The sequence below is a fragment of the Haliotis asinina genome, chromosome 14, assembly GCF_037392515.1.
Source record: "Haliotis asinina isolate JCU_RB_2024 chromosome 14, JCU_Hal_asi_v2, whole genome shotgun sequence".
Classification (NCBI taxonomy): Eukaryota; Metazoa; Mollusca; class Gastropoda; order Lepetellida; family Haliotidae; genus Haliotis; species Haliotis asinina.
The window spans coordinates 49,597,280-49,610,921 of record NC_090293.1 but is presented as its reverse complement, the minus strand read 5'-3'; the positions used below and the strand labels follow the sequence as shown (position 1 = coordinate 49,610,921).

The window sequence follows — 13,642 nt, the reverse complement described above, 5'->3', positions numbered from 1 at the left end:
CCAACTCACCCTATATGAAGCCTACCAACCATGTATAAAGACAGTCCACCTCTGTATAATGTCAACCCACATCAATGATGTCAACTCAAATCTGTATAATGCCCACCCTCCTCGGTATAATGTCAACCCACCCCATTAGAGATGCCAATCCCGTCGTGATGCCAATACCAGTCATACAGTTAACAACTATTTACTTGAGGAAGGGATTATGGTGTACTTGCAAGGCGTGATGTAAGAGAAATTACTGTCTGTGACCAAAACTTTTATATCGACCCAGTGACCAAGCAAATTCAGTTGTCAGGCAGAATAATTATAGGGAGACCAGTTGTGGTTTTACTGCAATGATTTCCACAGACAAATGTGAAATTAACACAAGCGTCGTGAGAACATTTGAAATTGGACAGATACAATATTAATGCCAACATGCAGCGTGTTACCAAATGTCTGTACATCAGGATTAACTGCTCTTGGAAACATAGAATGATTTTGCAGTTAGTCTGTGTCCTTCAGTGCTTATAACTAGGAATATCCAGCAAACGTTTCTGTATAGTTACTCTGGACTTTGTGGATCAAGTCACAAAGGGTGATGATGTTTTCGTATATTAAAGCACTCACTGAGCTTTTTAAGCATAACTTAATGCTTGTTAGTCTTGTCTTAAGGGACCGTGGAGTAACCAGGTGTTAGAGCATCCACTCACCATGCCGAAGACCTGGGTTTGATTTCCCACATTGGTACAATGTTTGAAGCCCATTTCTGGTGTCTCCTGCCTTGATATTCCTGGAATATTGCTAAAAGTGGCATAAAAACATTCTCACTCGCTATACTTTGCGCTCAGTTGATGCAAGTATGTCTGAATATGAACCAGCAGTATATACACATGCAACAAATCATTTTCATGTCATTCTGGAGTTTCAATATCCTGGTTTGATGCTGTATCAGCTTGAGGGAGCAGATGGCACCACCAGCAGATGGCGCCACCATCATTTGAATTGTTGTCACATTCAACTGATGGTTTTATATTTCTGTAGATTGCTTTAACCTGAAAGACATTTAATCTGTATGTCTTTGTTAAACTTGCTGAAAGATATTGAACGGGACAAGTCTTGACTATAACTGCAGACAACTACTGGCAAAAATAAATTCAAACTCAACTTCCTGTTTTGAGATACTTGAAAACACTTAGCTGGCAGAAGAACTAGCTTCACTCTCTGGAGCGTGATAAAAGTATCAAACTGAAGTGAAACTGAACTATTTTCAGAGAGATCCTGTATTTTCTATGTCAGGGCGAGTGTCTTGAGTCCGTTCAGCCTGAATGGTTTGCAATTTAAAGTTTTGTTTTGTATTGAAGAATGTTTTTGTTGCAGCAGTCGCAGGAGCGACTAAGTTGTCTATGAGTGCTTGCTGTGGCCACGGTGATTCCCCCGAGAGGTAACCAAGGCTTGAGTCGTGAGGTGGCCAAGATGGCGTCTGCTCGGCAGGATAGGGAGCAGCTGAAGATACACAATATGACAGCTCACGACTGGGAGGAGGAGAAACGCAAACACAAAAACTCCCCAATTTACGATGATGGAACCATGTCTTTCTTTTGGTGAGTAGCACATGTCTAAAAGGCACAATAGGTCATGGATGTCTTTTGGTTAATATCACGTCTTATGACCGTATAGAAGGAGTAGGTCACCAGTACCGCAGACTTGTCTTCTGGTGAATATCACATCTCTTGCCAGTATAGAAGGTGTTGTAGATCCCCAGTACCCCAGGCTTACCCTCTTTGGAGTAGCTTACCTGCTGCTTTTACAGAAGGTGGAATATGTGCCCGATGGTTTGTGTGGGGATACTGTGAATTATTTATTGCTCTTGGGAAATCAGTAAAACAGGTCCCTAAAATCTTGTTTTTGATCTCCCATCTAATGAAGAAGATTTACCTGTACATGTGTTAGCACCTGTGTTCTGATGATCGTTTTATGAGGTGAGTACAGAACTGCACAAAGTACAAGAAGCTCCACAACACTAGTTTCCCGAACATTTCATGTATGTTTATGTTTGCAGGCGCGCTCACACCATCACAGTGCTGTTCATCTTCATCATCATTCTGTTTTATGTGGCTCTGTTTGAAGATGTTGTCCCTGACAGAGACTACAATGCCAAACGGTGAGGATGCGAATCATGGTCCTTATATCGGTGTGAACTGGTAAACCAAGAATTACAGCACCTTGGATATATATATCAGATGACAGCATTTTAATTATAATGTTCAGAGTGGCCACCTTTACATGTGTCATGATCTTCTAATCAAACCTTCATAGCATTACTTTGGCCTCTCTTGAAATGGTAGGTCCTTCAGAGATGTCTGTGTCTAAGACAGCACAAGTTGATATACCTCCCTTGGGCACTCCAGGAACCTGTGATTGTTAGTTTGAATCACAGTTTACCCTGAGCTTGTTTCTATGGTTGTCAGTACAATCCCCTAGCTTATGGATTTTACCAAACTGGATATGACTAAGACTTTTGCGTTTTTTAACTGACATGAATCTGAGAAACTGCAGTACAACTGGAACAATGATAAAAAGAGAAGCATTAAACGTGTCCCCTCCACGATGTGAAACCATACCCTCTTACCCTGTAATATCTTCAGCGTGCAAATGCATTCAGTGTGGCTAAGCTGATAGTCTGACTGTTCAGTGTGTCTGTTCCCAGAGGACTGATGGCAGTGGTGCTAGCTTTTCTACTTTTTGGAGTGACCCAGACTCCAGATGGACCTTTCGTCAGACCACATCCAGGTGAGGAGTTACTTCCCTTTAGGCCATCTTTGTTTTTCATCTTCACTGATAGTCGTGCAGAGAACCAGAATGTTTAAGTTTGTTAATATTTTCAGTTTTGCTTGAACTTTAAAATTCTGTATTTTTTCGAGGTGCATTCTGTGCACATTATTTTTGTAATAATGTAAACAATAATGACTTGAGCAATGTTAACAAATATGAAAATGTTTTTAATAGATTAATAAATATTATGAACTGAAATGCTGTATTAAGATATTTTTTCCACTTTTTTCAGCATTTTGGAGACTTATCCTGTGCCTGAGCATAACATATGAACTTGCCTTAGTATTTTTGTTATTCCAGGTAAGTTGTACAAAGTTTATAGACTAGACATGTTTTCCTACACTTTAGAAAAGATTTTTTCTAAATTATGTTCTCAAAGTCCTTTCAAAGAGTTATAGTGACTGTGCAGAAGTACAGATTGATAGATATTATAGGCCTGTTTATGTCATCTGAAAGCTTGCTGTGATGTAGCCTAGTGGTTAAGGTGTTCATTCGTCACTCCAAAGACCCAGGTTCGATTCCCAACATGGGTATAATCTGTGAAGTCCATATCTGGTGTCCCCTGCTGTGATATTGGTGGAACATTGCTGAAAGCGGTGTAAAACTAAACTCGCTCACTCATCTTAAGACTGTGACTGTTTTGAAAGTCTCTTTTTGATTCATACAACCATTTTGGTGCTATGATCGCTTTACAGAAACAGGAACCAGAATTGTTGTGTATGTGCAAATGGGTTTTTATCAGTTATGACGATTTTTTTCTTACAGCAATAATATTAAGACTTGAGGGTAATGATGGCAATGTAGATGTTTAAGAAATGTTTATCTTGAAACTTTGTGTTGTGACAGCGAGTGGAGGATGCAAGACTGTTGTTGAAGCATTTTGATGAAGATTTAGGGAAGCCGTTGCCGGAGAAGGCTTATGGTGGAAACTGTTTTTTGTATGACGCCAACCACACAGATCCGTTCCACAATATATGGGTAAGATGTTTAGGAAATCTCCTTCAAGAGGAACTGTAGCTAGTGTTTCCTCCAGAGTGTTTTAGAAGGGCGCTGCGCCCTGTCCATTTTTATGGTGCCGTACCCTTATTTCTGGTGCCCTGTCCCTTTTTACTGTGCCCTGAACGGTATTTGCTATTTGTGACGGAGCACAGGAACAGACTGAAAGTCAGCAACTGTAACAAGCATCTTATGATCAGGCTAAACACTGACAGCCACAATGACACCAACTTGGAAGCTGTTGTGAAAAGCTTCCTGAGAAAAAAGCAAAGGAGACTGTAGGTTAATAATACATGAGGCTCAATCTGATCATTTTGTTTTGGTTTTTATTGTGGTTTGTGCCCTTTTCAGACTAGGGTGCCCTTTTCTGTAGAAAGTTCGCCCTGCCCTTTTTGTGGTCTGGAGAAAACATTAGTAACAGTGTATGAAGGTCTGGTAAAATTTTGAGATGATTCATTCATCTGGAAAAATATCTGCTCTGCTTGAATCCCATTCGGGCTGGTAAGACTTTGCACTGCAAAATGTTATCAGCCCTGATGTTTGGCTGGGTTTTTTGCCTTTTTCATACACTGCTTGTAATCAATAGTTTCAACTGTGTTTGAATATGGCATTTGTGGAGGTTTTTGTGCATATTTGGCACAATGAGTTAGACTTCTGCTTATTTGAGCCATGTGTGAAGACCATTTCTGTTATCCCCTACTGTGATATTGCTACAAGTGGTGTAAAACCGTACTCACTCACTTTGTTCAGCAGACTGAAGCAAACGTGAGCAGGTATAAGTGGAGGATATTGAAGGTTAAATGCTGTTTTTACCACATTGTAAAGGAATATAACTGTCTATTTGAGGCAAAGTATGTGACTGTTTAGTGTACTTTTGAATGTCTATCAATAAAGGAATGTGTGGTTACGACAAGGACAGTGTATGTGCCGTTTTAACCATTTGCAATGGTCTATCTATTTTACATTTCAGGACAAGGTGGATGGCTTTGTTCCCACCCACTTCTTCGGCTGGTGGCTGAAGGTTTGTAGCTGTGGATATTAACTTCATCACTTTAAGGCCTTTAAGACTTTAATATTATGTTGTTATTATTAGAATCTATTTATATAATGCCGAGTTCCAGGTTGGCTGCTCACAGGCACTTTTGTTTTCCTCAATCATTGGATGTGAATCTGAATGGCATCCATGTGGGATTTGTGCACAGGGTTGTGTTCTGTACACTTGGGGTTGTGACAACACTGAAAGAATCTACAAACAAAGTGAACTCCAAGGTTTTCACACCCAGTCGCCAAAGGACTTGGTCTCAGGACCTCAGTCTCTGGCTCGCCCACCACGCCCCCTACCTCCCATTTGTAAATATGCAGATATGATCAGATTGAATAGTTCTTCAGGAAGCAGGGCATTCATATAAGCCTGATGCAGTACAAGGGACATTGTGGTAGCCTAGTGGTTAAAATATTCGCTCGTCTCGCAGAGGACCCGGGTTTGATTGGCCACGTGTACAATGTGTGAGGCCCATCTCTGGTGTGCCCCATTCACATAGTGAAGGAATATTGCTAAAAGTGGCATAAATCCAAACTCACTCGCTGAAGCAGTACAAAAAATTTTCTTGGGGGTTGTCTTTAACTGCTTAGAGACTCACGTGACTATAACCTTCTAGCGCCTAATAGGCATCTTGGGTTATCCGGGGTAATGATATGCCTGCTTTGACTGTTAGCGCTATGAGTATTCACCTCATGAATGGAGTTTGGCGCGATATAAATGCACATATTATTATTGTTATTAATAAATGACAATGGGCAATGCATGTGTCTGTGTTTCAGACCCTGATACTCCGGGACTGGTGGCTGTGTACTGTACTCAGCATCATGTTTGAGCTGTTGGAATACACCCTGGAACACCAGCTGCCCAACTTCAGTGAATGCTGGTGGGATCATGTGAGTGCTGCATTTCAAGGGGGGTAACTCTACAAAGGGACACAACTCTGGGTGTCATCCTGACCTGTGTGCATTGAGTTTGAATGACAAGTGCCATGTTAAGACTTTTTGATTTGAAGACGAAGAGCCATTTGTGGCAGTGTGTATAATTCTGTGAAGTGTCAGATTGTTGTGTCATGTTAATGTCACATGTCTGAAACTAGGAGCTTTATGGGGCAGATGTAGCTATGAAAGGGGCTACAAAGATGCTATATATGTCTCATCCATTGACTTTCTCTTGGCTTTCAGTAAACTACAGAGGAAGCTGTCCAAACCGGCACTCGTTAGGTCTGAAGAAATAACCAATAACAGAGTGATGAATTGTAGAGCTGACATGGTTAACTCCGACTTAAACTGAACCACTTTTTCACTCTCATGTATTTGGCGGTGGGGTAGCCAAGTGGTTAAAGCGTTCGCTCGTCACTCTGAAGACCTGGGCTCGATTCTCCACATGGGTACAATGTGTGAAGCCCATTTTCTGGTGTCCCCTGCCGTGATATTGCTGGAATATTGCTTAAAGCAGCGTAAAACTTAACTCACTCACTTACCCTCTCAAGTACTGCATTCATTGACAAGAACAGACAAAGTCTCTAATTACTTTATCCATAAGTACCTATACCTATACTGAACTAAGATTAAATTATCTTTGTTGTCAACCATTTAATTTCAAGCCAAGACTAATTGGTGACAATACACATCCTTCCGACTCCTCACCACATTCCAGATTAGACGGTGCTGATTCCTGTATAATTTGAACATTTGGGTGGCTCATTTCTTGAGATCTGGTATTGACAGCTGCCAGATTGCAGAGCTTTTATAATATGACAAATGTTCTAGCCATGTACAAGACCGACAATTTATGCCAATGTTGATAACTTGCTGGATTTACAGCTGCTGGTTTTGACAGCTTCCTTTATACATGCTTCCCTTTGTCTTTTTGTCACAGTTGTTGTTTTCATGTGTACATTTGTGACTCTGACCTGACTAGCTTTTATGACCTGAATTATTGCTAAATGCTGCATTAATAAACAAATTTCCCTCACTTATCTGCAAGTATATTTACATGCTATACATGCTCACATGTGTAGTTTATGTGTGAAATACTTTTCATATTCATGACCTTGATCCCATTTCAAATTTCAGAGAGTGGAATGTGGATGTCAATATGGAGAATTCAGAATTGGTGATGTTTGTTTGTTCCTTCATTACAGTGGGTGATGGATGCCCTTGTGTGTAATGGGTTTGGTATTTATCTCGGCATGAAGACCCTGCGTTACCTGACCATGAAGCCGTACCACTGGCGAGGCATGTGGGACATCCCCACATATGGGTACGTTAACGTGATGAGATATCAGTTCATGCGAGAAGCTAACACTTCGTATTACCTGAGTCAGTCAACCATCTGTGAACTTTGTGATAGGGCTGTAATGATGCATCACACTATCGATTGATTGCAATAGCGGAATCTCCAATAACTTCTGCAGAATGCTATTGTGATAGCCATAGCCTATGGCACCCACTATTGCAATACTGTTGCAGTAGTTTTTTTCTCCTAGAATTGTGTCATTTGAAGTCATTTCTGAAATGAATGTATAGGTTATTTGAAATGAAAACAAGTTGAAGTAGAGTCTTTTAATAGCTGACAAGAAACTTGAAAACCAGGTCAGTTAAAACATAAGCCAATGAGTCGGCAGTTCTGCACCCTTCACACACAAAAATTATGAAACTACGTAATTATTTAAGGAAAGGAAAGTCAGTTACTAAACTATCGATAGTCACACATACTATCAATGCATTAATATGTTTTCGATAGTCGATAGTCCAATGCATTATTACAGCACTACTCACAGGTATGCTAACAGATTGGTCCGCCTATGTCAACCCCATGTGAACATATTGTAGTGTCATCAACCCTTACTAATGAGTTATGTGAATATGTCACCTTTCTTAAATGTGATGATTGATGCTTATGATGTCAACCATTAGATTATAGGTTCAAACTATTTACAGACTTCCATCATATATTTCAGATATACAGACAGACACAGTTTGCATATATAGTGGTTCAATGTCCTTGATTGTGTTTTAAAGTTTTTGGCGTTTTTCTACAGTGGCAAATTGCGTCGTGTTGCTGCCCAGTTCACACCTTACAGCTGGACGGACTTCGACTGGAGGCCTACTGCCAGTCTCAAGAGGTGGTGTGCCATGTGCGGCGTTATCGCTATAGTGAGTAGGCTTTGAAGAGAAATGATTGAATAGATTTTGTTGGGTGAGCAAGGTCACAGTCCATTTTCCTGCTCTGTATCTTCAGTGGGGACAAATGGAGTTCTGCACCCTGGTAAGTGGACTGACTCTTCTCTGAATTGCCTGTGGGGCTTATTACTAAGATTCCTGTTGTGTAGATCAGTGCTCATGCTGTTGATCACTGGATTGTCTGGCCCAGGTTTGATCGTTTACAGACCACTGCCATACAGCTGTTATATTGCAGAGTGCAGTGTAAAGCTAAACTCATTTGCTCACTCATGAATCAGATCTTGAGAGGATGGAGGGAAGAGAATAGGTTGCTGGTTCCTAAGTCCCTGAAGCCATTCTTTTAACACTGGTAGCTTTATATGGAACAAGAACTCTTGTGATGTGAATTAATCAAGGGCAGACAAGTGAGTGAGTGAGTTTAGTTTTATGCCGTACTCAGCATTATTCCAGCTATACGGTGGCGGTCTGTAAATGATCGAGTCTGGATCAGACTATCCAGTGATCAACAGCATGAGTATCAATCTATGCAATTGGGAATTGATGACATGTGTCAATCAAGTCAGTGAGCCTGACCACCTGTTAGTTGCCTCTTACGACAAGCTTAGTCTCCTTTTATGACAATTATGGGTTGCTGAAGGCCTATTCTACCCCGGACCTTCATGGGTCATGTCTGTATCAATATACCTTTTCTGATGATGATGTGCTGTTTCAGTTCCTGCTGGCGGAGCTCAACACGTTTTACCTGAAGTTCGTCCTGTGGATCCCCCCCGAACACTACCTGTGCCTTGGCCGTTTGGTTTTCTTCCTGTTCATGGGAGCTGCAGCGATGCGGGAAACGTTTCAGTATTTAGATGACCCGTGAGTATTACTGATGGATATTTGGTAGGAGTTCCTCCCTTTCCCCCATCTCAAATAATATTTATTCATTGATATATCCTAGAATTATTAACAAAACCTAACACAACAATTACTAAGGGACTCACAAAATTCAGTGTAGTATATAGGGTTGAACTACTTAGTGTTACATCTGTTAATCTGCAGAAGAATGAATAATGGGGAATGGAAGGAACTCTTTCTGAATATTTATATAACACACATATCCATGCAACTGGTTCATGCTCAAGGTGCTACAGTGTTCTCTTGATCAACGGATGTCTTTCTTCTGGCATTCTTTTAACCAACTCGCGCTGCCTCTTGGGCATAGTGAGTTATCACACATCCTCATCCTCCCATTGGGAGCTGTGTGAACTTGGACACATAGTCACAGAATTTAGTCCAGTGATACTGCAAACTGCAATACCTGCAACTAGGGTGACACAGAAACTTGTTAAAGCGTAATTGACCAATGAAATTACAGTATTTTATTTAAGGTAAGACAAGTTTGGTCCATGTTATGAACACCTGTGAAAATCTGGATTAGGACTGGTCTCCAGTTCTGTCAGTAAGAGGTGACTTGTGTGATTTGATAGTCAGGGTCGCTGAGAGGGATGATGCTTGTCATGTCAAACACTGCATTGTCAGGTCCAGACTCACTTGCTTACAGACCATTGTCATATTGCTAGAGTGCGGTGTTAAAATAAACAAACAAATCAACGCATAGAAGCTAATGTAAAATTTTAATCAAAATTAGATGCATATTTAGAGGATTTATGTCAATCTTTTGGTAGTGTAGCACTCATTAGTTCTGTGAGAAAGTCAACAGCAATCTTTGCCAATGCCCTGGCTAGCTTTTTTTGAAACATTCATAGCCTTACAAACTTCTTGAGCCCATTCTTAACACATTGGCTTCAATCAAAGTTAGGAATTCATAGGGCCACCAATGTTTCGAAAATAAGGCCCCAGGATGGAGATATCAGCAACTAAGTTTGCAAGTTATTTGGAGAATATTAACAACATTTCTTTAGAAAATTTCTTTGAGTGGCATTTTTGATTTGGGAAGTACAATATAGAGCAAACTTTATGGATAACAACTTCTTTTATTCGTGAGCGTGACAACAATATAAGGATCTGTACTGAACATCGCTCTCACGAATGAAACTTGTTATCCATAAAGTTTCTTCTTTATTAAAAACACTGATGACAATACAGTGAAGTTTTGTACTGCCAACACTTTCAAATTTTTGAGGTCACGTTAATAATTGCATGTTTGAGTTTGCTTTATGATCAACTTACTTCCGTTTCTATGAAAATGTACATGAAAAATAAATGCTGACAAAAGTCGTAAAATATCCTTTTTCTTTTACCAGGAAGTGCAAGAAGTTTGGCCGCCAGTCGTGGATCATCGCGGCAATCATATTCACTGAGTGCCTCATTACGTTTAAGTTCGACTGGGAACTTGTTGTGAAGCCAGTCCCACAGCTGATAGCCTCATTCTGGCTGGCTGGCTTTGTGTGTCTGGTCAGCTGGACTGTATGGAAGTTTTACGTCAAGAGGGACGTGAAGAACGATGTTCCCAAGATTGAGCACAATGATGATGGAAAAGTCGACATCAAGTACCCGTCTAGAGAAGCCCCTATGCAGCTGCGAACACGCCCCATCAATGGCTCTGTGCATTAGGAATATATCAGTTCTCGTCCTATGACTGTTTTTGTGAATTGGTCCTTGGAATGGTTTTATATATTCTCATAATCGGAAAAGGAGACTGCTTTAAAGATCTTGTACTTGTGTCTAAATATTTTTTTCTGACTGATGTGTATATGATGGTTCTGTTTTAATGGTTCCTGTCCAATATGGTATTTATAACTTGTTGGTGATCTGTTTTACAGATTCGCTGATTGTGTATGTGTACGGGATGGATTTGAATTTTTTAACTTGCAGTTCAGCCAAGGCTGTTCGTCTCTTCGTTCTGTTGATGTCTGCCTTGAGGTTTGTAGAAGTAAGCAAATACTATTGTTTTTAATTTATTGAAATTTGTAGCTTTTGTTTGTTTCTGTTTTATCTTCACTGTCACAAAATGCCAGAAAGCCATCACATCAATTCTCTCACAAGTTATTTTGTTCTGATTTTATTTTTTTTTTTATAAATTTATCCATTACCTACAAGGTCAAAAATATCAGGGTTCATATTTTTTATATGATGACCAAGGGCAAAATATTACTTTGTCATGGTAATGTGACATCATAAACAATGCCATGACATCCACTAATGTTTGTTTTAGACATTGCGTTCTACATGCGATGACAGCAGGTAGCCAGGCAATGCTGGTTAATAGAATTGGGTTAATTTTCCTCAATTTGACGATTTTGGTAACAAATAATAGATTATGTTTGTGCAGATGTCGTCACTATGTTTAAGAAATCTGTGTCTAAATGTTGGTTTATCCCTCTCTCTTGGCCGGGAAATACCAACATTCAGACACTCATGTTGTCATGTTATGACATTGACACTAATATAATATCCTCTATTTATAACTGACATGAAAATAAGAGATATTTTCCCTCACCCAAGCAAATGTACAACAGAAAACAACAATAAAAGCTTGAAACATAATTTAAAAATTCAACAACAGCAAAAACAAACAGTATACTGAGGAAAAAAATGAGGGATCACATGAAAGGACAAGTGTTCCTTTTTTTTTTACCAAGATTTCTTCATGAGCTCTCTTCACAAGCGTGGTATGGCACAGCTTGTGAAGAAACCTCGAAACAAATAAGGGAAGACTCGTGCTTTCATGTGATCCCTTATTTTTTTCCCGCAGTAGAGTTAACTGACAGGCAAAGAATTGCATTTGTCATTATTTCATTATACAGCATCACTTTCTTGCTGGTGGAGTTCATGGTAGTTCATCCCCAGAACAGGAGAAACCATTGCAGTGATGTGATTGTGGAACTTTGCTGATTGTCATCAGCACAAGGATTGTATGTTTGTGAGCCTCATGATAAAGGCACTATTAGACAAGTTGTATTTTGAAGTATTTTCTTATGATATATGTGGTCATAATCCAGGCCTGTCATTGAGGAGTTCAGGTCACTGTATCCTATTTTACATATTTTTTAGCTGTTTTAGCATTGATGATAGCTGCTGATGCAATCTTCATGAAGTCTTGTAAACGGGGTCAGTGATTTTGAAAGTAATAATTTGCCTGACTTGGGAACATCCAAATGATTCAACATGTTTTTGTAGATTCTGTATGGAATAATTTCATTCATTTTGTTTTGAAAATATCTATTTGAAAATATATGATTAACCATCTCCCATGAAAACGAAATGCCACACTTTGCTTTGATATTTTCTATTACAAGTTTTCATATAAAATGTCAGGATAAGTGCAGCTAGTTTGTTAAAAAAAATGTATCTAAAATCTAAACCAAGACTTGTATTTCTTGACTTACACAAAGGTAAGCAGTGAACTTTTGGCAGAATATTCTAGGTTACTGATAAGTTTGAGATCATGATACTTTGAATGCATAATTTATAGTTCTGATGATTCCATATGTAAACATTCCAAGGAATCTGAGAGTGATGTGATGGTTCCATGCAGGAATATGGAATCCCATCTTCAAAAACTTTGACAATGAAGATATTCCTAATATCAAAGAATCTGAAATCCCCAGTTTCTTAAATATACTGAACCAAAAAGTTAGAGATCATGACTTTGTTTGGATGATATATTTTGTAGTGAAAATCGAGCGCACAATAAAGATATCCTAAAAGATATGATCTCTTACTTTTTGCTTTCAGTATATTAATATTTTTTCTAGGATTAGTTTTAAGTTTTGAAGATGGTTTGAATCCCCAGACACCAGACCTGAAAATCCACGATGAACACTTTCACATTTCTGGAGGTTTTGAAAACTATTTTTATAGTCTGTAGCCTAACACATTGACTACCTGTTTCCTAACAAAGTTAGATGTAGGGGTGGTGAAATTGTTTTCTATATTTGTAAAAGTCTGTTACGCTTCATGTATCTTGTCTAATACCTCATCTGTAGCTTTAGCATGTAATGATGTGTATGTATTTATACACTGCTCAACGTTTGCCAAGGAAAGTATGAAGTGCTGCTGGGTGCTGGATTGCATGGGGATGTTCTGTACATCCAAAATATTTAGTATACATTTCTGAAACAATGACCTTTTTGTTTGGATGATATAAATGACCCCTATCAAAAGTTGAGTAGTATAGCTGTCCTTGCTATCTGTCTGTACCTCGTGGCATGTATTATCTTTAAAACTACGTGAGCGATAATGTGAGAATCAGCACCTGTGTTTGTGTGCCATGTCTTGGAATGCTGAGATACTGGACCTTGGGACTGCCAGGCTGGTTGTATAGTGAACAGCGAAAGAAACGCATGTTTCGAAAAGATTAAATCTCATAAAAGTAAGAGTTCATGCTTATGTCTTCTATTTAAAAACTTGACAGAAGAACCAGAGTTGCATTTCTTTTGCTGTTTAGGATATTTCCTTGGTCCTGGTCACTGTATGGGGGATTAGGGGAGGTAAAATAGAATCTCTGGGGCTCCGTCTGTGCACGAGGGTCTCCTAGGCACTCCAGGGTTTTACAGTAGTATGGAGTTCATTGGGGTTTTGGAACACTAAGGAATAGTCTCTGAATACATCATTTTTTCATGGAAACAGATGTTTTTATATTGGGAAAGAGCCC

The 13,642-nt window shown here is 39.4% G+C and overlaps 1 protein-coding gene across 1 annotated transcript; it reads left to right on the top strand.

Annotated features, from left to right (window-relative positions):
- The first annotated feature begins 1,365 nt into the window (after positions 1–1,365).
- LOC137261514 (phosphatidylserine synthase 2-like) lies at positions 1,366–11,555 on the top strand. The gene is made up of 11 exons (XM_067799271.1): positions 1,366–1,589; positions 2,048–2,149; positions 2,696–2,778; positions 3,053–3,120; positions 3,667–3,798; positions 4,787–4,837; positions 5,638–5,751; positions 7,002–7,120; positions 7,902–8,016; positions 8,756–8,901; positions 10,290–11,555. Exons 1-11 carry the CDS (start codon positions 1,462–1,464, stop codon positions 10,597–10,599), a joined length of 1,368 nt encoding a protein of 455 aa, XP_067655372.1. The 5' UTR covers positions 1,366–1,461; the 3' UTR covers positions 10,600–11,555.
- Positions 11,556–13,642: the final 2,087 nt, after the last annotated feature.